We start from the raw sequence: 24,956 nt of genomic DNA, 5'->3' as shown, positions 1-24,956 counted from the left end.
TTAAAATGAGGAGTTGCGTCACCTTTTCTCATTTTCTAGTTGGTGGTCTATAAAACACCCTCGAAAAAACATTGTGTTTGTTTGTTTTTACTTTTTATTTGTATTTTTACGACAGCTTACCTTCACCTGAAGTTTGGTCGCGTGTACACTGACTGGAGTAGAGAGGCATTTGGTTCCTTCAGCAAAGTTCAGCGCCTCACGCTGGGTTATTATTGACCTTATTTGGTCAATAATTTAGCTGGGACCTCAAGGACTCCCTCAAGGACCCTTGGTGGGGACTGGGGACTGGGGAGTCGGGACAGTGGGGGGTCCCCGTCCCCCGGAGGAGACGAAACACCGTGTGTAATGTATCCCACTTCACTGGTGCCCATCTCCTCTGCAGTGTGCAGCGCTGAGGCTTTCAACCTGTAGAGGGCCCCCTACACTCTGCCCAAGTGGTGTCTGCGAGGCACTCAATCGAAGAAGAAAACGGTCCATCAGCCAAAGCATTCCGACCTTTTCCCCAAATATTGTTTATGGCCACTTACAGACAGTTACTTACAACCTTTATGGTACAACCCAGCACTTTCGGGTAAATTATTTTTTATTTAATGGATTTGACTCTGTTTGCAAAATGCGTATTATGTACAGCTATTATGTGCACTGCGCGAAAGAGCTCTTTGTTAGCTCTATAAACAATGCTACATTGGTTTGTTTTGCAGTTAAATACCTAGCTACGCTAATGCTAATGCTAACTACCTATTTGCCATTCATTTATTAGTAGTACTAGCAAACTTACAAATAATATTAACTAACTATTAACTGGGCTGAATGAATGTGTAGTGCAAAGCTGTATTCGTCCTCGTTCTCTTGTATCTAAATTGCCGTGGCTCAGTGTTGATGTGTTGTTAAGCAAGTATTTTTGTAACATTGGATTGAGGACAGATTTGATGCAATTTGACGTTTTTTCAAGTGGTTCTCAACCTGGTCCCCCTCCATGGGGGGTTTCCAAGGGGTCCCCCAGCTTAGGGTTAAGTAAATACTCCAATAACTCAAATTCCCCGTCTAATTCTGGACCAAATGACACCATATCAGACTAAAGCATGTCCAACAATACCAATGTTTTAGATTGGGATCCCAGAGGTGATATAATAATAATATCATCAAAGTGAGTGTCCTTGAAATTAAACAGTTTCAGAATCACTGGTGTAAGCTACAGTAATCTCCTGTATAATCACACACACCATGTCTCCTTAGGGTTGATACAACAAAGAAGAACCAATGGAAGCCCTTACCCACATGCTAACAGACCCACTTGATCCGAGGGGAGAAAACGATGGCCCGATAACGGAAGACTGCATGTTGGGTGACTGTCGAGTGAGCCTGCCAGAGGACCTGCTGGAGGACGTGAGTCAAATGCTAGCCTTTGTTGGTTCGTGCATGGCATTCTTGGCCAAATACAAGAACGCTCACCCCAAAACACGCTCGCGCTGGGTCAAATCCGGCGACCTCGGAACGGTTGCCACCAGGTATTCCTAAACGTAACCTCAGTAAAACTATGCCTACACCTAACCTTGTTCCTAAACGTAACCTCAGTAAAACTATGCCTAAACCTAACCTTGTTCCAAAAGGTAACCTCAGTAAAACTATGCCTAAACCTAACCTTGTTCCTAAAGGGACACCTCAGTAAAACTATGCCTAAACCTAACCTCATTGCTAAACGTAACATCTGTAAAACTATGCCTAAACCTAACCTTATTGCTAAACGTAATCTCGGTAAAACTATACCTAAACCTAAGCGTAACCTCAGTAAAACTTTGCCTAAACCTTAAAAATACCAAAGGCTTGACTGATTATCTAAACCTGAGCCAACAAGACCTGCTGCAATGGTGTCCAAGCAGGTTGTTCAACCCAAGGTGAAGTAGTACTAACTAGAGGGTCTTTACACTAACCTTATTCCTAATCTTAACCTCAGTAAAATAAATCTCTCCAACTCTAAGAAATTACCGCTCTGGACAAGCGGTCGGATCCACAGAAAAAGTGTTTTTTTGGGGCGATGTGAACTGGGAGTGCGTTGTTCCTTAGGGAGTGTGCGGCCACTGTGAAGACCCCATCACTCCAGGTTCGGGTCATATTTAGGGTCTCAGCAGCTTGGACTCCACATGCATAGAAGGAAGCATGAGGTCAGTCCGCTGCCCTCCCCAGGTTGTCAGAGGAAGTGTAGCGCCCAGGATTACATAATTGACACTGTGTAAAAAAAAAAGGGTTGCAAAATCATGGTTCTCGTGGGTCTCTGTTTGGTTACACATATCAGTGGTTGTATAGTAACATCTGCTTACTTCTGCCATCAGCCTGAAATCTTCTTCTCTGTGCTGAGTGAAAGCACATGGACTGAAGCCCTGTCAGAGGCCCAGAGGCAGCACCTTCGTCAGTTTCTGCCACAGTTCCCCGACAACAGCGCCACTGAACAGAACGCTACCATCAGCGGCCTGTTCAACGACAAGAACTTTGCCTTCGGAAATCCTCTCCACCTTGCACAAAAACTATTCCGAGGTCTCTCTTCTGCTCTTTTTATTTGTATTCATAATTATTTGCAGCAATGTTAATATCATCCCAGTGTCCCACCATAATACAAATAAAGTGGAAATGTTTGAAAATAGCCAATATACAAGCTCACAACGTGGTGCGATGCGACATGTTGTGCGCTTGTACAAAATAGTGGTTAAAATTTATGCATAAATGCATATTTAGAGCATGCATGCCTTGAATATAACAAATCTTTTCTATTCAACTCAGATGGCCACTTCAACCCCGAGGTGGTCAGGTACAGACAGCTGTGTACCAAGTCCCAGAAGAAACGCCAGTTGTATTCACTGCAGCAGTATTACCACAGACTGCTGAAGCAGATCCTTGTCTCGAGAAAGGTACCGTATGTCTGGACTACCTTCACTTCAGTGGGGTAATTTTTCATTGATCCTCAGACTACAGTCGTAAACCAATTAGAAAGACAGAAGTGTCACGTTTGAGGGAAGTTTGACGCAAAGTAGCGGAATCGGTACTGCTTCTGCTAAAAGGACTACAATGGTGGGCCTAATGAAAAGGCACAACCCACGACTCGCTTGTATTGCATTTTATTTATCTAAATGTCTGTATCCTATCCAGTCGTTGTGGTTCTCCAAATAAAGGGGACGTAATGAAGTCTATATGTTCCGGATAGAAGCTGGAGACAGACAATGTTGCACCTCTACAGCTTAGAGAAACGTTAACGATCACTCATATATTTTTGTATCAAGGCAAGTGGCCTTCTACACTGTAACATCCTTAGTGTTCATTTTACTGTACTAGTGTACAAACGGGTGTACATTTGGTCTATTTGTCTGAGTCAAATGATAGATTTTTACTTGATCTTGTTATGTCTTTACATTGCAGGATCTTTTGGAGGTAGCCGTTCACAATGGACTGGATGCTCCACTGAAACGTAAATTGCCAACTCGGACTCACGCTGAGATGCAGGAACCAAGAGTCAGAAGAAGAACAAGTAGGATACTGAGAGAAGTCAAAATCGAGTGTGGGGACAGTAATGTTTCATCTGACGATGATGGTGAGCTCTTCAGCTTTACATTCTGCTAGCTTTACTTAACATAATGTCTGTGTACACATTTCTCTATACATCAAGACTTTATGTACTGATTGGAAATTGTATTCACAGTATGCAAAATAATAACACAATAACATGGTGGCTACAACACGTGGTTAGTCAGGGATTCGGTTTTCACACATTCTTCTGGCACTGGCACCACGTTCTGGCCTGGGGTGGTAGCACGGATTGTGTTAATTAAGGGGTCCAGTTTTGAATTGCAGCCATCCGTTGGTTCCCTTTGAGAGTGGTTTTGAAGGAGTCAAGGTATTCACATGTCTTAACTTAATGGCTAAAACAGTCTGAGTGGTCATGGTAAAACTGTGAATAACACATTTGCAGTTACGCAACTGCTGTGTCAATCTCATGTTTATCATAATCAAATGTGAGTTTCAGAACATTGAATGATAAAATAAATGTAACAACCTTTTTTGGGATGTGTATCTTGAGCTTCATGTGGACAGTCTGTGTCAGTCGCATTGTGACTAAATACCATTGTTGTGATGTGAGGAGATCAATAACACTGTAAATTTCCATTTATTTTGCCACACTATCATTGTTCTCCTCATACTGGAACAATTGGATTTAGGTTGGAAATCTGTAAAGCTTTCCTTTCATTTCAAACATTTTTGCGTGTATTTTCAGACTCTTCGTCGTGGCCTCCAGCTCCCCCGTCACCTTCATCCCCCACAGCCACCATCTCTCTCAGGGTTCACCCCAGCCTCTGTACCCAGGACATGAAGAGTACTGGTCAGTAGCACTTAAGCACTTAATTATAGGTGTTACATTTAGTTTCACTCTGTTCCCCAGATAAATATTGTGTTGGCTTGTAGATCAGCTATTTCCATGATGTTTATCTCTTTCGTATGTAATATTTTGCCAATTTGGTATTAAAAAGATCTGCAAATTATCCATATACACTATATTGATTTGTTTACTGTTGAATGAGAAAATAATGTTTCACATTAAACTAATCATAATCTAATCTAATAATTTGGGAACCACTGCTCTATATGCTGTCATCATACTGCAGCTCATGGTTGAAGAGAAGACACATCTTTTATTTTTTCTTTCCAGAAAGGATGGAGCTCGGAGAGCGTGACTTGAAAACGATGCTGCAGAACCACAAGGAGAAGAGGAAGAGACAGCCAGTGAGTGGCCTCCTTGTGCATAATTTATAGATCTGTGTTCTTAACCCAGGTGTCGTTACAATGTTGTTTCCTACCTATTAGGATCATGCACTGCACAACCTCACAGATATATTTGGAGGGCCTGAGCCCCTCCGATGTCTGGCTTATGGAATTTGAATGTTTGTCTTATTCATGCACCACAGAAATCAGCCTAGTCTATGGACAAAAAAAAAAAACAGGCCCCCACTCGTGACGTCATGTGGCAGTCAAGTTTATGGACTTTTTATGTTTGCTTTAAGTTTAAGCAGTGACGCATGTGGCACCCACAGTGAGCGCCCCTCACTTCACACGAGTGTGATTCTTTTGTATTGAGCGCACTGCTTCTCACTGGGTTTAAAGGGGCAGTTCAACCAAAAATGCGTTTTCCACATTTTTGGATTTGTTCTCTTAGGACCATCCAGACCTGATGACGTCTGATATCCAACTTGGGGACATGATTTCAAGAGTAAATATTGGCCGGAAAGGCTCTGCTATGAGTGAGTAAATTACCTTGCATTTTCACATCGCTCTGGGTTTCCTTTTTGTGTGTTAAGACAATCGTTTAATGTCCGTCCGTCATTTATTCACCGTCCAGCACTGTTTGATCTAGCGCTGCCTAAGAAAAGGATTAAAGAGGAGAGGAGGAAGAAGAAGATGAGAACAATCAAAGTGGAAGCTGAGGATCCCTGTGAACCTCTTGGGTCTTCAGAGATGCCCACGCCATCTGCAAACCTCGTCCCTGCTCCCCCTGACGCCCCGTCCACTCCACTGGCCAACATCAAGGAAGAGTGAGTGTACTGTAGAAAGGCGGTCATTCCAACTGGGATTGTTCAAGTTCATATACTAAAAACAATATACAGCAACAGTCCTGTAAAATAAACGGTGATTAAGAAAAACAGGTGGTCATGTCCTAATAGCTATGTACGGTATGGACCTGCACTAATTAACACACTGCCCAGAACGGAGATCGCCGTCTTTTGAAGCTTGATGTACAAAACATGTGATTTTACTGTCTGCTCAGAGTTCCCATAAAGGACAGCCAGAGAGGGTTTAGTGGTCCCTGTGCCAATGACGGATCTAGTATATCTTTATTTCTGTATATAAAAGCTATAATACTGGTTGAGGAACGCCTTGACCTTTCTGTTTGTTAATTTTAATATTTTTTTGTGTTCTTGCTGTGTCATGACAGGGTGATGGATGAGTCTCAGAACAGCCCTGCGGCTGTGGAGGAGATAGCCATCAGTTTCTTCAACTTGTTGGAGAGCGTCTTGAAATCAGAAATCCTGGCTAGCACGTCAATGGTATTAACCAAATTTCAGCCATGAAGCAATCTGACTGGTCAATTTATTATTATGCTTATAATTCCTACTAGTGCACTGGTTCTCAGAGTGGGGGTCTGAGGACCCTCTGTGATCCTTGAGGGGTAGCAGAAGCAGTTTAGAACTCTAAAGCCCCATTTTATTTTCCAGCTATTCGAAAATATTCGATTTATAGTAAATGCTCATTGCATATTTTTGAAATATATTGCTAAATCTTCTCATGGGGTCCCTGGCACCAAATATTTTCAAATGACGGTCCACCGTCAAATACATCAGTTTGACATGAAACCTAATGTACTAGTGAGGTTTAGTAGCACTCATTGCTGTTTGAAAGCCATAAAGGTGGGTAGAGAGAGAGGACGTCTGGGAGGTCCCTGGTTTGACCCTTGACTCGTCCAGTCTACATGTAGAAATGTCCCTGACACTGAACAGCTCCTGCCATGAATGTAGAAACGTTTATTATCGCCTTCCGCAAAGGGCCAGTAAATATGGGTGTTGCAATCATGGCAGACAAGCAATATATTATGTGCTTGGCGTGTCATACGAAATCAGCTCACAGTAGGTTATAGCTACAAACTGACCTTTTGAACTGTGTCTGTGTCCCAGTTAGAGGAGAGAGTTCAAGTATGGCAGTCCTCTCCGGCCAGTTCACTCAACCCCTGGTTTTCATCCGCCTCCTGCTGGTCAGAGATGGTACTGCCCGCCCTGCAGTTCCTTGCAGGTGAAGCTAAAGGTGAGTTGTGTGATTCCACTGCCTTTTAAGATGAGATGAACCTCATTGATACCCTTCATTGGACTGGCACACCATGTTGATGTGGATTCACAGTTCACTAATGGAGAATAGCAGACTTTTTTTTTTTTTTTAAGATATTTTTTTGCGGCTTACGCCTTTTATTGATTTTGTAAGGGACAGATAGTAGGCTGACAGGAAACGGGAGAGAGATGGGGGGATGACATGCGGTAAAGGCCGTGTCGGGTCCGGGAGTCGAACCCGCGGCACACCGCGACTGGATCACCAGTCCGGTGCCCAGACCGTTACGCTACGGCCTGGGCCAAGAATAGCAGACTTTTCATGTAGTCTGCTGCATGTTATTAAAAACAGCCAAGATGTTAAGATGGGAATGTAACGATTGTCAAGATTGACAATAAATATGCACTTAGGCCCTCATTTATCAATTGTTTTGATAAATGAGGCGTACGCCGGAATCACCACAACTTTCAGCATTTATCATTACAGAACTTTGGTGTACGCCACGCCAAATGTCAGGTTGGGAGCTGTCGTAGGCTTTGTCCTACACCTGTTTTCTGTCATATATAGATAGACAAGTGGGGCAGCATTGACTGACAGGCTGTCACAGGCATCTAAACAGATGTATTCACTCCTAAAATGTATATAAAACTATTTTCAGAAAATAGCAGATCTACAAACTCACAACGCACTGTGATGCAATGTATTGACTCGTGAGCTTGTGATGTGTCTACTTTCACATCACAAAACCTTGTCTGACTAAGTATAATAAGGGCATACATGATTAAAACCCTGAGAAGTTTAACTTTGTATATGTATTCATTGCTTGTGTGTTTGTGGTTCAGATGGTATGATGGCTCTCCCCACCGGGTTCACTCCATATGTGGAGTTTGGGGACCAGTCTCAGCAGTGGAAGTGGATAGGTAAGAAGTTTTGCAATAGCTGTCTATCTTCTTTTTTTCTCCAAACCATATTTTAATTGATTTTTATTAACTTGGGAACAATGTCTTTCATTATAGCATGTTAACTTTCCAGGAATCGAAAGCCTGAAGTTTCTATTGCTGTAGCTTGGATCTCCCATCGATGATATCACTGGTAGACACGTTTCTGAAATGTCCACAACCCTTCTCTGAGACACAGACCGAGTAGAAAATAATTGTACCATTTTAACATGAGCATTAGTGAGGACCAATTATATGAAGATACATTGAAAATGGGTGAAGTCGTCTTTTAAGCTCTGCAGTAGAAAGGTTGCTCGTTGCAGGAGACCTGGGTTTTAATCCTGGGTAGGACATGCTATTGTAGCTTTAGGAGGCTTTGCTGTACAACAGGTGTGTTGACGCAAGGAAACGTTTGAGTGGTTTTCTCTGATTTTGCATTTTGTAATGAAAGGTTGTTAACATCCTGCAGGTCCCAGCCTGGACTCGGAGAAGGATCTTAATGCACTGTGTCAGCTGTGGCTGGACTCCAAAGATCTGGTTATTAAGGTATGATTACCGGTGGGGCCCTAATGTAGGCGAAACCACACCAATGCAACTAGTCGCAACAAAACGGTTTTACTTTTATGGCCGTCCACACCAAGGCAACTCCTTGCACATTATAGAGAAAAGTCCTTTATGCACACCCACTGGGACAGGTGCGTCCTTATGCACACCCACTGTGACAGGTGCGTCGGAGCAGGCAACCAGTGCAACAATGAGAAAAAAGGAAGTCCTGCACACTGTCTTCACTTATAGCAGTAGTTTATTAGGCTACTCTGTTAACGTTTCGGTCTATTACGACCTTCATCAGGTATCGAAGGTGATATTCTCTGTATATAATGTTCCTCAGAAATTAAAATTGCACGGCTTACTTTCTGCCATTTTGAAACTAAATATTTCATAATGACTAATTGTTTTTGTAATCCAAACATCTCTGCTAATATTATAATGTCTTCCACAGACAGAAAGTGAAGAACTGTCGGAGATAACGTCCCCCACAACCAGAGTGTAAGTCATCTATAAATTCACTTTACTTGACCTTGTAATACACAAATGCATAAATTAACAACACTTAAGATTTGACTGTGTGTACACTGCAGTGGCCAAGTGCCTAAAGAAAATTCCACTAAGTTTATACACTTGTATTGTATAGACCAGCATAGTTTCCTTTTGTAGTTGTATTACATTCAGTGTCAATATTTGTCATGTGTGTTATATTTGACTAATAAAGCAGTTGGACTGACTATGTGGTGAGACCCAGCACTGGAGATGAGAGACACGTCTTTCAAATCCAGGTTAGTAAAGTTTTGATTACAATCTACCGGTACTTATTTCATTTACAATACATTGTTCGTGATTGGTTCAGACATGGTACAGACCCCTACTAATTACAGTACTGTATGTGACAAATACAGTTTTACTGTAAAACTAACCATACTACTGTTAGGTAACGTAGCACATCTCCCATGGCTGTCCCCTCATAGTCGTATAATAGATGAATCGCTTGGTTTGGTTTTGGTCGATCAAGACTTTGTCCATGCTGAATGAATTGTTCTTTTAAAAATAATGAGTAACCCTTTAATCTTACCAGTCTGTATTCCAATTAATAATAACCAGTAGTCATTGTGAAATCAACATTAGAATGTTCAGTTCTCAACCTCACCAACCTGTATGATTGTATACAGCAACATAATTTTATGTGATCATTAAGTCAACTAATCAATTAGTCGACAAATTACTGTGACTAAGAATCTATTTATTTATTTATGTTGTCAGTCCTCCTACAATCTATGTTCTCCCTCTCTCTCTGTCTCTCTTGTCTTGTCTATTAGGAGCAACAGAGGTACGACCAGCCACACAAAGCCTTCCGGTTCAGGATGCACGGCTTCGAGTCAGTGGTGGGGCCTGTTAAAGGGGTGTTTGACAAGGAGATGTCTCTCAACAAAGCCAGGGAACACACTCTGCTACGTTCGGACCGTCCGGCCTACGTCACCATTCTCTCTCTGGGTTAGATCACCTTTTCCTGCTGTACAAATAATCTTTATCGCCCCGGATGTACAGTAGTACCTACCAGAACTGCACTAACCATAACTATTGCTGATATGAAATCAAATCTCTAGCCCTCACCTTTTGACTATAAAAATAAAAAGTGACAATAGTGACCACATTGCAGCAAAGCTGTAAGTATTACCATTCAGTTAACCATTATTCTCAGTGCGTGTGGCTGAAATGACCTTTCATTCTTTACTGCAGTGCGGGATGCAGCAGCCAGATTGCCAAATGGAGAAGGAACCAGAGCCGAGATATGCGAGCTATTGAAGGACTCCCAGTTTCTAGCACCAGATGTCACCAGTGCTCAGGTATGGCAGTGGCTCGTACTGTACAAAGTTTATATGGTTAAAAACCAATGAGATTATTTTGATCACAATTATAAATTATTGAAAGTCAGCAGACATTAAAAAAAAACACCAAACGCCCTGGGGGTATACATTGTATACCATTCTTTGAAAATGGCAGATCTACAAATCAAATCAAATGGCCGAAATATTTATAGGGCTGAAGTGGTTACTGTATTTTGTAATAATAATCTAAATCTACAAAGTAACTTGTTCTAAAGTTTTCAAATAAATGTAGTGGAGTAAAAGTACTATATTTGGATCCGAGATGTAGTGGAGTAGAAGTAAAAGTTTTGGAAATACTCAAGTAATGTACAAATAGCTCAAAATTTTACTTGTTTCTACCACTGTTTACAGGTGAACACAGTGGTCAGTGGGGCTCTGGACCGACTTCACTACGAGAAAGACCCCTGTGTGAAGTACGACATCGGACGCAAGCTGTGGATCTACCTGCACCGAGATCGCAGTCAGGAGGAGTTCGGTGAGTTTAGTGATATCACAATGACTTTTCTTTTTTTGCCAAAGTGTGTCAAATTACACACTAAAATGTCGTGTGGCATGGCTCCGCAAGACTGTTCCAACAATACTCAATGTTTTCATAGGTCCTGTGATCCTGTAAGTTTTTCTGTGCAGTGCCTCTGTAGCCAACTCCAACAATACTCAATGTTTTCATAGGTCCTGTAATCCTGTAAGTTGTTCTGTGCAGTGCCTCTGTAGCTAACTCCAACACTGATCAATGTTGCCTCTTTCCCTCAATCCAGAGAGGATCCATCAGGCTCAGGCTGCTGCAGCCAAAGCCAGAAAAGCCCTACAGCAAAAACCTAAACCTGCATCTAAGCCTGTGAGTCCTACCTAGGTTTTAATCTTTCTACATCAATGACACCTTTCACAGCACATTTGTTAACATAAACCTATGTAAGTACAGTATACTGTAATATAGATATCATACTGTATGTGATTTTGTAATAACATTATATTACATAGTTATTTAAAGTCAAAGAGCAGTAACTGAGTTGCAACACTAAGGGGGGCAAATACTTAAGTCTCTCTCTTGTCCAGACACAAGTATTGGCAGTAAGGAAGTCAATAGTACTTTGTTCTAAGTATTTATTATGAGGATATAATTTAAATTTGAAATCCAAACTCTATGAAGGTTGCACAAGAGATAGTTTATGCCTGTTATACTATTTTCTTTTAGACAGTAACTCAGTGTGTAGAAATTGTAAATGTTTTACATTCTCTGAGTTGAAAAAAAACACTTATTATTAATATTTTATTATTTTACTGTTTTATTCATATAATAATAGTGGTTCTCAAGCTTTGCTTTTCCTTGTAGAAGTCTGGCAGCAAGGAAGGAGGCGGTGGCAAAACCCCTGGCTCGCTGGAGGCCGGACTGGATGTTTTGGGAACCAACCCCATGTCCCCGGCCCCCGCCACGCCCACACCAAGCACACCTGGCACCCCCAAGTCACCGATGGCCTCCACAATCGGCACGCCCACAAAGAGTGGAGTCCCAGACACAGTCAAGTCCAGCCCAGGGTCTGTAGAAGGCAACAGTAGTCTTGGTCCACTCCATATTTCTATCTCATACAGCAGTGGTTTTCAACCCTTTTCATATAAAGGCCCATTATTGTCTCCACCAGGCTGAAGGCATGGGAGAAAGTATGTTTTGTCAGTCTGTCTGTTAGTCTGTTACCAGCTAATGTCCGGCACCGCCAACCCGGTCTGTGCCAAATTTGGCACGCACACTCCCTGGATGCCAACGATGAGCCTCACATTTTCCAGAACAGCCTGTTATAGCATACCAGGAGGTCGACATTTGAAAAACATTTTTTTTTATATTACTCCTCCAGATTCTGTCCAAAGACCCCACAAAACGTTACACACTATCTCTATAGTCATGTGTTCAAGAGGGATCTGTCCGATATTTCATATTCCATCCTAATTGGCTAACATTGGCTTTCAAAGTTTGCAGGATTGGCCCGTTTCAAATCATGAACGCAGCGTGCAATTTACGTGAAATCTTTCACAGACTTTCCTACTAGGCTGAGGAATATATCCCACCCTTTTCACACTGGCCTGTTATAGCGGTGGATTTGTGGTACAGGTGGATTTTTGCAAAACACATTTTTGGAACAAAATGCCTCAAATCATCCAATTGCCATCCAAGGCGTAAGAAGAAATGGCACCCTTTTCACATTGGCCTATTATAGCGCCACCAGGAGGCCACAACCTGACCTGCCCTGGTGGAGACATGTGCCCCGAGGGGCACTTTATCTAGTTTATTCTGCATTTGAGCCATGGACCACCATGAGATGTAGCTTTGCAGACCCAAAAACTAAAGAATATGTCCACATTTCCATGCTGTATTGACTTTGGTACCATAGGAGAGATAACAGGCAAATGTTCATCAAAATAAGAATTATTCTACATTCTCTAATTGTGTAGACTTCTTGTAAATTATTTTTAACTTGGGTAATTGTTTATTCCCCGAAATCACAGACGCTAATTTGATCTTTGGTATACACAAATATGTCCTGTCCAAAAACGTAGAACTGCACTTTGGCTTTGTAGGGCAGTGTAGTTTTGAGTGATATTGTAAGAGATTTCTTCTGAATATTGATATTGCAACTTTGCAAGATCAGTTGTTATACAGTACATTTGGACACAGACTTATTTGATATAGTTATTTCCTATGAGATTCCATTGCTTGTTAAGAATCACTCCGTTAAAAGGAAACCCATTCGACTATGGCTTATGTTTTACATTTTCCAAAGCATACCATAAGTTTAGGAAGCCATTTGATTCCAGTAATTTCAGTAGGAGTCTTGAACGTAGTGGTGACCTTTTAGTTTTTAAAGGTATTATGATGGTATTATGGTATTTATAACATAATTTTAAAAACATTAAAAGTCTTGGCCATGGTCCTTCAAACGTGTCTAAAAAGTTTGAACACTCAACTCCACTCCAGTATTTCTTGACACGAGTTTTTGTGCATGTGTAAAGTTCATCCTGAGTAGCCATGGAAAAACACATTATTTTAGCCTGTAGATGTCGGTAATTCCCCCTTTCCTGTCAACCCAAGATGCGCTACTTTGACAACTTGGTAGGAACGTCGTCAAAAATAAAAGAGTCATCTAGGCCAGTTGGTATCCAGTGTAAGGACTTGTGTTGATTGACACAGCCAACAACAGAGCAGATTGATTTTTCTCTAGAAGCCATTATTAGTAAGTATTACAAAGAAACAAAGTCGCGGTCACAATGAGGAAGCGGAGAAGAGAGGGTAGGCACTAGGCAGGGAGCAGAGGGGAGGGGGCGGAGGTTTAGCGGAGATCTACGTATATCTCTGCCGTCCAACCAGATGAGACATTTTTGCATAATTATTCACAAAAGTCCAGACAGCAGAGAATACACTGAATGTTCAAACTTCGGGTTTTTTTTGGTGAAATTGATGTCAAGAAAAGCCAAAAAAATCTACAAAAATGTGTTTTAAATGTCACAATCCCTTTAATGGGTTTATTACCAGAAAGTAAATGAAAATAATAATAAATAGTTAAATCAATGGGGTGATTCTAAAATGAAAATGTACAGTATGCTTTGGAAAGTGGTTGGCAGTAATATAAAGTATAAAAGTGCCAGACTACCTGTATGGTCTACAGTTGCTTTTGTCCATAGCACAGCTTGGTTTCAGAGGGCAGGGATTCTACACGTCATCACAGCCCCAGACACCGTTTTCACAGCTCTGATGTGTGATGAGGATTAAAGATCCAACCCTGTTCTCTTTCCTTTATGTCCCCTGGCCCAGGGTTCTCCTCGTGTCCCCTCCCTCCATGCCCCAGCTGGGCACCATCTTGCCCAGCAGCCAGGCGGCACCGCAGCCAGCCACGTCCCAGCAGCACGCGGCTCGCATAGTGAGCCACCTGGGAGGACACGGCGCTCTGCCTCAGGTGCGCGTGGTGTCGGCTCAGACCAACGTGGCGGCTCAGCAGGCCACGCTGGTGCACCAGTCCCCTCACCAGATCAGGGTGCCGGTGTCAGTGGGCACCAAGGGGATTTCACAGGTAAGCAAATGTGGAAGAATGTTGTTTTCAGTGGTGGAATAAGCATGCCAGGGGCGTGAACAGATAGACACAAGGTATAGTAGTGCTAGCCTAGGGCACCTGCCCCTTTGCCCTCTGGACAGCCCTGTGGCCTTTTGAAAGTTTGTTTGTTCATTTTATTTTTGCTTTGCTTTGTACAGTGGCACATGGTGACCAATTCTGGATTAAAAGCTGTTAATATATTATTTATGCCCATGGGCGGAGCTTGAGGGGGTTCAGGGGGTGCACTGCACCCCCCTGGCAAAAAAAAAACTTAACTTCTGGCTTCTGACTGTAGTTTGTAATCATCTCTATTATCATGATATGATGACTCGCTGTATGGTTGTAGTGCATGTGTGTATGTGTGTGAGCTGCTGTACTACCTAAATAACTCATTTTTAGGGGTTAGGGCATTGTAAAAACGCAAAATAATAAAATAAAGGTCGTTGGCCAAGCAGTCGCACCCCCAGGCGTCAAGTTCAAGCTCCGCCTATGTTTATGCCCCAACATGTATAAATCTCCTACACTATTAAGGCAGCCGGCAGTTCCACAAGCCGCACACGTTGCCCTTTTGTCACTTCCATTTCACACAGTTGTCTTCTATAAAAGAAGGTGTCACCTTTGTGACACCTTCTTCTTGTGAAGTTATTGCCCAAAATGATGTTCCCAGACAAATATATACTGGAATATATACAGAGTGACCATCTTGGAAGTGGCATGTACATTTGACCAGTCTGGAAGAGGCATTCCTTAGCAAAGTTGCTAAAGTACCAACGTCTAAGGATGCTGGTCCTGAAATCAGTTGTGAGAGGCCTGCAGATTGCAGGAATGCCCAAGCCGAGAGCTAAGGCATTGCCAAAAATGTCCAAGTTTGTTCTGCGCATCTCCTATTGTTTGGGTTCAAGAATTTCTTGTTAAATGTGAACGCAAATAATGATCTGTGTGTGTGTGTGTGTGCAGACAGTGGTATCCCTGCCTCTGAGGACTCAGTCTGGCAGCAGTCCAGTCCAGGTCTCGACCAGCCTGTCGCTATCAGCTGTGTCTGTGGCTAAACCTCAGGCCGGTTCCCCTGGCAGCCCGGCCAAAAAACCCTTATCCCCCGCCGTCCTGCAGGGAGTCACCGGCCAGAACATCAAACAGGTGCACAGCTTTCTGTGCACGCAAATTTATTTTTGCCCCGTAAAATCTTTTTAAAACTGAAAATCTGTCTGACTCTGAACTCTATCCTTGTGCACGTGTATAAGGTTTCCATCACAGGCCAGCTGGGGATGAAGACCCCGGGGGCTGCGGGCATCCCGATAACTGCCACCAACCTGCGCATCCAGGGCAAAGATGTGCTCCGCCTACCCCCGTCCTCCATCACCACGGACGCCAAGGGCCAGACGGTGCTGCGCATCACCCCGGACATGATGGCCACCCTCGCCAAGTCCCCAGTCACCACGGTCAAGCTCAGCCCCGACTTCCTCACGAGGTCATTATAGTTAACTAAAAGAAATAACGAAAACTAACATTTAAAAAACTTTTTTGTTAACTGAACTAAATAAACACTAGAATAAAAATATAAACTATAACTAACTGGAACTGTATTGTATCAACAGCGCGACGAGCGGAGGCAAGAGCATCTCGGCCACGCTACACGTCTCAACCCCGCCCCCGCCGCTGCCGCGCCACTCCTCCCCCTCCTCCTTCTCCACCACGACGGTAGGCCTGTTACAATTAATACATACTCGCCTATAATCGCATTAGGCTCTATGCACACAGAACTAACTCTTCCCACTAAGATATATTCTGTGTGCATAGAGACTATTGTTTGGGATAATAGTAATTATTTTTGGTCATAATCGTCATATTCGTTTGAAACATTTACATACATTCTCAAGCGTTTTCCATACATAGCGGAATTAGCTTTATCTACAAGCTCACTACACGTAACAAAGTGACGTAATTTTGTGTAGTGTTGTAAGCTTGTAAATCCGCATTTACGCAATTTTTACATTTCCTTCTTTGAAAGTATTCATTAAATGTGTCAGTCATTTCTTTGTATATTTATATTTATTTATCTGACATATTTGCCCTGTACAATTTGTGATCATTCATGAAGCCTAAAAACCAAAACGGAAATTAAAATAATATTCATCATTTGTTCCAATGTTCGACACCAAGAACACAATGAAATCGTTAATCGCAATTATTTGTGTGCCGATTTACCGCGACAGCCCTACACGACAGTGGCCACGATCTGTGGCGGCGGGGACCCCTCGGCCGGCGGCAAGGCATCGGGGGTGGTGGTCCCGCTGAAGACAGCGGGGGACGGCGGGGGCATCCGCCTCATGCCCACGCTGGCCGTGACACTGGCCGACCAGAAGAACAGGACCTTCACGGTGTCGTCCTCGGACTCGGGCAAGGGCGGCAATCCCGGCGGTAAGGCCCGTAAAAAACAATATTACGTAATCGCCTGATCGCAATTATTTGAGATTATTTTTGCATAATCGTCAATTGTTTCCATGTGTGCCTGTCACAATTATTTTTTTTTGTTTTTCAACAATATATTTATAGTTTTTTTTCTTTTTCAAACAACATTGAGTACATTACATTAGAGAGAACAAAAAAGGACCGTTACAATAAGCATTACAAGACGATCACACAGCACTAATCCTCTCCAGGTGTGCGACTTATTATTTTCAATATATTGTATAAAACTACGAATGTTTTTCAGAGGTAAACATAGACAGTTCCTTGAACCACTGTGCAATATTAGGTTTGTCGAGCCTCTTCCGGGTTAATGCTATTACTCTTTTAGCTTGTAAAAGACATCTATAAACATTCGTTCTTTGCGCTTTATATTTTGTCTGGGTAGAGGCCGAGCAGAAAGAATTTTGGTTCCTGTCACGGTTTTTGCATAATTGCCTGATTGCAGTTATTTGGGATAATCACGTTATGATGCATTTTCCATTCATCTGAATACATTTGTCTGTTGAACAATATCGTAAATACCGGTAATAAGTTAGTAATAAGTATATTTTGGCCATATTGCATGATTGTTTTTGATTGTTGGTAACGGTCATTGTCAGTCATTTCTGTGTATATTTAAGTCATTTGTCATGTCTTCCCTGTACAATTTTCGTTAAAAAAAACACAATAAACGGCAGGAGGCACGACCATCCGCATCATGCCGGGCCTGGGTATGATCCCGCAGGGAAAGCAGGGCCACACCATCACGGTGACCACCGCCGGCAGCAAGCAGCCCACCCTCTCGGCCGGCGTGGTGGCCATGGGAGGAGGCAAAGGGCTGACGGTGGCGGCTTCGTGTGCCACGCTGACGCTGGGGACCGCCACGGCCACCGTCCGGCAGGTGCCTGTCACCGCTACGGTAGTGACCACGCAAGCGGTAAGACAACGGTGGTTCACAACCTTTTTCATTTCATGAACCCTCAGAACCCTGTTTGATCTTTTTTCTTTTCTTTTTCCTTATCTCTTGGACCCCAAATCTACACTTTAAAATACTTAGAGTTAACTGTGAACTACCGGTAACTTGTAAATAAATTGAACAGATTCCATTAGTACACCCTCAGGCCCCTTTTCCACCGGGGTTGAACCGCTTCAGTTGTTTTCCCGCCTAATATTGAACCAGTTCCACTGAAAATGAATTTGTTCAGATTCAGAACCCTAAAAGTTGGTATGATGATACAGAGAAGAGAGAGATATGATGAGAGAAGAGAGGTATGATGATACAGAGAATTTGATGCATCAGCTTTTGTTCTTTTTTTTGTTCTTTTTTTGGCAAATTAAAGTTACTCTGTACAGATCAGTAATGCTAGTGTCCTTATTATCTGTCCTACATTCAGCAAAATATTTAGAGTAGAGAGAAAAGGGGTGGCCTGTAGCATAGAACCATGAAGGACTCCGCTTAACAAAGGTCTGATCTTAGTGCAGATCTTTTCCCTTTAAATTGTGTTAATTTCATTCTTGGTATCCTCTTACTCTTATAAGCGAATTGCACTATACTTGTATCAGGACTGTGACAAGATACTTCACAGAAAAGCATTGTTCAGAATCGTATCATATGCTAATGTCATAACTGAGCACAGTAAGTACAGTGCCTTACGGTGACTTCATGTGTGGGGAGAAATGTAACAAATGTGTGTGAGGAACATGCAGTAGGCCTATGTCATAATATATAATATAAGTTCTGCGTTGTCACCCCGTCAACAGGGGAAGTTACCTGCCCGGATCACACTGCCGTTGTCTGTCCTCAACCAGCCACTGAAGAGCAAGAGTGTCGTGACCTCTCCTATCATGAAAGGAAGCCTCAACACCAAGTGAGTTTCCATGACTTAACGTCTTTTTCTTTCTTTTTTTTATACCTCCCACCAAATCAGACCCCCAGTTCCACACATGTGTGGGGGGTGCACTGTAGACATTGTAGCTTATTTCACAGTTTAAGTCATATTAAAAAAGAATTATGACACTTTTTGACTGTTGTTTTGCTTTTCTCCAAACAGCATCAGCAGTCTGGGGAGAAACATCATCCTGACCACCATGCCCGCCGGCACCAAGCTGATCGCTGGGAACAAGCCGGTGAGCTTCGTCACGGCCCAACAACTACAGCAACTGCAGCAGCAAGGACAGGCCACACAGGTTGGCACGCACACACACACAAACACGTGTACACATACACACCACATATGCTCATATCTAGTTCCAACGCTCTTGTAGCAGATGGAAAACAATGCTGGCGCTGCACAAGTACACGCCAAATAAGAAATAACGATTCATTACTGAATATACGTTTTACAAAGCATTATAAAATGTTGGCACGTGAGCAATATTGAATTAGTGGATTCATTTTAGATTGCTGGAAATAGTTCATTTAATAGTTTTTTAGGCTTTTCTGCCTTTGTTGATTGATACAAGTAAAGATTGACAGGAAAGAGAGAGAGAGACAGGGGAGAGACATGCAGCAAAGGTTGTCATGAATGGGACTCGAACACGCAACGCACTCAGGCCAGAGCCTATATCTGGCATGCGCCTGGACCGCTTGATCCACAATGTTGATCTGTTTGTGTGGAATTGTGTGAATATGGACTGGACGGATATATCTGTGCAGCTTATATAATGATCTCTGTCCTGTTTGCTCCCCCTCATCATAGGTGCGGATCCAGACCGTACAAGCACAGCAGCTCCAGCAGCATGTGGCCACGGGCTCCCCCAAGTCTGTTTCTACCGTCGTGGTCACAACAGCATCCAAGAGCACCGCGGATACCCCCCCTGCACCTCCGCAGTGATGATCTTCGCCTGCTCCTCCACAGTAATGACACCCAGTCAACTAGCGTCGAAGCCTACCATAGTGCCCATTTCCAACGTGCATTGTAGTGTTCATTTCACTTTGAGAGTGTACAAACGGAGCCAAATGCATTCCACTCCAATTCTTCACCGACGATGACGGAGATCTCCGTCATGTGGTATTTTCAGTGGTTTATGATAGATCACGATCTTTGCAAATATGAATGGTTCTAGGTTGCCAATCAACGCATACAACCGGAAATTATTTTCTCAGATTACATTTTTGGTCAAAACAAGCTTTATTCAGCGGCCCATAACTAAAGAACCGATGATTGCGGGTTTGTCAATACTCACATCCACAAAACACCATGATGCTATTTGTGTCTACGTGCATTGAACTCTGCTACGATAAATGCTAGCAAAGGACATCCGTCATAATATACTACACAGGGTGTAAATTCACTTCATTCCCAAAATATTTGTGTGCTTTGTCTTGCTAAATTGTCCCCTCCAAAGACAGACGTTTGTCTTTCTGCATTTCTAGGAAGTGTTTGCTGTTATTATGGTATTTCGGAACATAAAGTATGTGGTAATGCATGGAAAACTGTGTATAGGTCGTATTATACAGCTACTATTGATAACCGGACTCATAATCAATAGTTTGCACTTTGCACTGCTACCAAATTAATTATACAATTAATCAATCTACAAATCCTTTTGATAATGCTCTTAATGTCTCAAAGATAAGTTATAACTGAAATAATTTTAAGACTACTGTAACAATTGAACCGTTCAGTACTGGAACAGGTCAGACAGTGTTAGAAGTTATTTATATTAATATGTAAAATATTTCATATGTAAATGACTGGAAATGTGATCAGTGTCACTCATTTTTGCCTTTGATTTGTTAAAGATACTGACCCACTTGACAAGAGCTTCACTTACTTTGCTCTCATAGCAACACCTGCAGGTGACACGTTGTATTACAGGGTGCATTGAAACAGTCACAACAACAGATAGTCTCCATACACTTTATGTGCTTTTATTAATCAAATATTCATTCATTCACGTTTTGTTCATTCTCGAAATTAAACTAATTTTCTGTGTCGAGTAATACAATATCATAGAAAAACATCACAATACATCAGAAGATCAGGAAAAGGAAAAAAAGGTATATACACGTATGTGAATTACATAGGTTACAAATAAAAGGCTGAGACAAATTTCAAAATGATCTAAAAACAGTTACATATTGTGGGGGTCTGTATGCTCATCAAGGTTTTAAAACGACTCAAGTATTGCAAATACATTACAATTAAATGTGTAATGTGCTTATGATTACATTATATCAAATAGACAGTCCTTCATATGTCAACGTACAGTAGCAAATTAAAAAATAATATAGAACTTTAATGGAGCGTTTACGATTCATCCCAATCATCCGTTTCTTCGAGTAGAGCTAATTGTGAGCTTGAATTGCTAGATGTTTTTCTCATTCCAATCTCAATGTCTCTCCCCCGTCCAGAACATCTTTTCACAGTGCTGTGGAAAAATGGTCACGTTAATATTCTCAGTATAAATGCAGTATATCGTTACTGTCGGGAGACAGTATATATTTCAACGTTTTATGTTCACAAATATTTTTAAATATTAAAAAGTAACGTTATGGTGGATATCGTTTGGAAAATACGTTTCACAGTGAAGTATTATGAAACAAACGTGGTTGTGATTTTACAGTTACTCATACCCCTGAATCAATTTTGTAGAAATAATATGATTAACTCAGGGATACTACAATTTAAATAAACCCGAATGTCCGTTACACTGTACACCAAAATTGGCCTAAGCTTGCTATACAGTATTTAAATGGAAAAAGTACTGCCATGTTCTTTTCACTAACCAAATGTTGATTTGAGGGAAAGGATACTTACAGCCAAACTGAAAAAGCAGTGACGCCAGTTAGAAGTATTGCCATGGCTACATGCCAGCAGAAGCACATTGTGACAAACATGATGTTGCCCATCTCGTCTTGGTCCCACTGCGGTCCACTTAATGGGTAGAGCACGAATCCAATCTAAAACAACACATTGTATGGTTCAAGGGGACACATTATTCTTGGGCCTCATACATGAGCAAATTTTAAAGTATCCCAAAATATACCCGTATCTGATTAAATTAGTTCTAAAAACTAACTTAAAAGCCTGCCCATATCTACAGAATATTGGTTCTCTTCCAGATTTCTGTTTTGAAAAGCTTGACTATTTTTGGCAAGCTATACTGTTGTTGGTATTCAGCTATACTGAATACCTGACTCGACCCTTTACCAACTCGCCCCGGGCGTACATCCGGCGGAACTGCGCGGCCTGATATTCCTAAAGTAACCTAAGTAAATTATGCTGAAACGGTTAAACGTAACCTTAACCTCAAAACTATGCCTAAACCTAACCCTATACCTAAACTTAACCCCAGTAAAACTATGCCTCACCCTAAACTTATTTCTAACCTTATTCTCAGTAAAACAAAATGAAGAATACAAGAACTGTCGGACCGAGTGGTCGGTGTGAGGTCGGTGGAAAAATCGAGGGGCGAAATGGTTTAGGGGCGACCGTACCTAATATACCTAATAACTAATATAAACACTTTGTCTCCCTGGATGGTTGCAAGTTTATGACACTCCATGAAAATGCTAAGGACAGTTATATATACTTATATTTTGTGTATAAAACATTTCTCCAATCAATTTGGGATATTTTTCAGGGCCTCAAATTCACACGGAGGATCATTTTCAAACATCATGATGTTATAGAGTTCTAATTACCTGATAGAACCAGGAGCCTTGCAGGATGAAAAGAGAGGCTTTGAGCAGCTCCAGAACAAAGTTGTCTCTCACGAACGCCTCCAACAATGTAAAGGCCGATCCACCAAACACAGCCACCAGCAGCAAGGAGTGGATGTGGGTGTCCAGGTGGGGGCGATGGTTCACATGGAAATAGAACAGAAACCCTACAGTGTGTAGAGGGTTGATAGTGAGTACAGTAAAAAAAACACCCATGGATGGAAAAGCACCAATAAATATTGGTTGTTTGATCAGGGGTCATCAATGTGTCCTTACACAGACAAATGAGTCTGTGGCAAGACTTGGCCTTGTCCGTGGCAGATTTTAGATTGTTTATTATAATGTTCTTATTTTGATCATAAGATCATACTGTGTCATACAGTCTCCAGGTTTTCCTCTGAATGTGTATGACACACTGATTTACTATGACACGCGTGAGACGGTCTGAGACCACTAGGACAGTGGTTCTCATTTCAAGGAACCCCATAACTCTGAGAATGCACAAAACGGGTCCATTTGGTTCCATTTGTGCACTCGAATACAGACATGTAAAGGTCATTTAAATAAGGCTAATGGCTTTGTGTTTCTGGTAATATTATTGTCAACTCGTTTATTCTCATTACAAAAATAGAACTTTGACAAAAGAATGTCCACCACAAGCCAGCATGGCGATGACCCCTGCTTTTGATGCATTGATACTGTACCTTTACCTTCTATAAAGAGCGCCAAGGAGAGGGCAAGACGGTCAAAACCAGCCGGCACAGATTTGTATTTGGTGCTGAGAACGCACGCGATTCCATAGATTCCAAAGAACAAATACATGGTAGAGTGCTGCCAGTTCATCAGCTCGACCCAGGAGCTGGTGCTTCTGTCATAGAGTTGGCCGTGAGGTCCCCGCGCAAACTGCTCAACCATAATACCTGCCAGATGACAACAAGAGAGATTATTCAGGTATGGTGTTTATTCAGGTATTATGTTTTTGAGAGGCTAATTCATGCATATGCATTTAGGCTGCACTTGTCTCAGTCTGAATCAGTCTTTTATACTCACCGACAAATGCAGCAAATATTTTGTATCCTCCTTCAAAGTACTCCATTCTGTTGAAGGAGGGTGGTAGCTTATTGTGTCTGCCTTTAGGCTGGTTGCTCCTCCAGTGGTGTTGGAGTGTGTGTTTCACTGTCAGCCACAAACCATACATCAGGAAAAAGCTGCCAGGAAGCGCATGTCCTCCAAAGCTGCCCATCTTTATTTGCAGGCCTGAAACCAGTGAGAAAACCTCTGTCATAATCCATATTCAATGATGTTATAGGTAATAAGATAGCTTTAAGCTTGTAGATAATTTGAGCTAAAAACACCCCAAAATGGGTTCCCGGCCTGAAGGGGTAAAACACCAAAAGGGGTTCCCAACTTCCCGCCCAGGATCACTTCACCCATTTTCAACCGTCATAAAATTGTTCACCACTACTTATTGAATGGTACCATTTATATCTTCTCATTCTGTCTCAGAGAAGTGCTGTGGAGTGTGGACAATTCAGTTCCTTTTTTCCTATTTTATATACTATAAATGTGCCATGTCTCTGTCTGCGTGCTTGTGTGTGTGTGTGTGTGTACGGTTGTAATGCATGTAACTCGAGAACCGTTGCCCCACCGACTTCACATTCGACACACACGTTCCACACCACAAAAGGCTCTGGTCAGGCTCTGCCAGTAGGCCTAATGAGGCCAACTCCTTTCACCTGGGCCAGGCTCTGCCAGTGGGCCTAATGAGGCCAACTCCTTTCACCTGGGCCAGGCCTGTCTGCCTCAGCCAATTGACTCTCAACCAATCAGGCTCTGCCAGTGGGCTGATTGTCAAGTACACTTTTCAGTTTGCAGTCTTCACACACAGGCACAGATCTCCATGTGGGACACCGGCTGACAGTTAAAACGGGTGCGTATATGGCATGTCAGCATGCTAACTATTTAGATTCCTAAATAGTCACTGTGTACAAGGACATGGACACGTTGACTGATGCTTCTTTGTTGCTTTTACTTTAAATATAAGATGACACAACCCTGATGCTGAACATGAAGATTCAAGACTAGTTTGACAAGTTTAGTTAGACCCAAGACTATAAGACCTCAATGAGTCTTAATCATGAAGCCGAGCTGCCTGGGATAAATGGCACCTTGAAAGTTGGGTAAAGGTAGTAGTGTTATTAGTTTTATCTATTACTTACTGTGAGAGCCATATTTAGAACAGAAAATGTTTATGAGTGCATTTTAGTTATTTAATTGTGTATTTATATATTGAAGGACATTTCTTGATTACACATTTTGTGCAGCCTGAGTCTTAACTGAGTTAATAGAGCCAATTAAGAATTCAGCCTATTGGAGCAGAAGCCAGCAAGCCAGTTAATTCAGTGTGCATTATCAGCAGCTGGGTCCAGCAGGTTTTTAGTTAGTTCAGAGCTGGAAGCCTGAGAGCAGCTACAGTTTTTTGACCCACTTTGGAAATACTAAACCACGTTGGAAAATATTAAGACACTTC

At 42.1% G+C, this 24,956-nt stretch overlaps 2 protein-coding genes across 4 annotated transcripts; one reads left to right on the top strand and one right to left on the bottom strand.

Moving 5' to 3' along the window:
* Positions 1-464: 464 nt before the first annotated feature.
* On the top strand, positions 465-19,735 carry nfrkb (nuclear factor related to kappaB binding protein). 3 transcript variants are annotated; one of them, XM_083780235.1, is made up of 29 exons: positions 465-571; positions 1,237-1,386; positions 2,331-2,532; positions 2,776-2,903; positions 3,409-3,580; positions 4,262-4,366; positions 4,694-4,767; positions 5,198-5,282; positions 5,396-5,573; positions 5,975-6,086; positions 6,711-6,837; positions 7,698-7,775; positions 8,263-8,339; positions 8,794-8,840; positions 9,064-9,127; positions 9,665-9,839; positions 10,086-10,192; positions 10,586-10,709; positions 10,990-11,069; positions 11,565-11,767; positions 14,034-14,289; positions 15,268-15,447; positions 15,552-15,778; positions 15,906-16,008; positions 16,524-16,728; positions 17,457-17,695; positions 18,520-18,626; positions 18,810-18,945; positions 19,458-19,735. In XM_083780235.1, exons 2-29 carry the CDS (start codon positions 1,261-1,263, stop codon positions 19,590-19,592), a joined length of 3,852 nt encoding a protein of 1,283 aa, XP_083636361.1. In that variant the 5' UTR covers positions 465-571; positions 1,237-1,260; the 3' UTR covers positions 19,593-19,735. The 3 variants fall into 3 exon arrangements, with proteins under 3 accessions (XP_083636361.1, XP_083636360.1, XP_083636359.1); XM_083780234.1 differs by having other exon boundaries at positions 5,381-5,573; positions 9,067-9,127; XM_083780233.1 differs by having other exon boundaries at positions 5,381-5,573.
* Positions 19,736-20,987: 1,252 nt separating this feature from the next.
* Positions 20,988-23,676, bottom strand: LOC310869494 (transmembrane protein 45B-like). The gene is made up of 5 exons (XM_083780260.1): positions 23,477-23,676; positions 23,137-23,346; positions 22,409-22,593; positions 21,522-21,664; positions 20,988-21,132 (listed from the first exon to the last, which is right to left on the bottom strand). The coding sequence occupies exons 1-5, from the start codon at positions 23,667-23,669 to the stop codon at positions 21,012-21,014; spliced, it is 852 nt and encodes a 283-aa protein (XP_083636386.1). The 5' UTR covers positions 23,670-23,676; the 3' UTR covers positions 20,988-21,011.
* Between the last annotated feature and the right edge of the window lie 1,280 nt (positions 23,677-24,956).

Source organism: Protomyctophum parallelum (genome assembly GCF_964188405.1).
Source record: "Protomyctophum parallelum genome assembly, chromosome: 1".
NCBI lineage: Eukaryota > Metazoa > Chordata > Actinopteri > Myctophiformes > Myctophidae > Protomyctophum > Protomyctophum parallelum.
The sequence above is the reverse complement of the archived record's forward strand: the minus strand, read 5'-3'. Positions and strand labels throughout refer to the sequence as shown.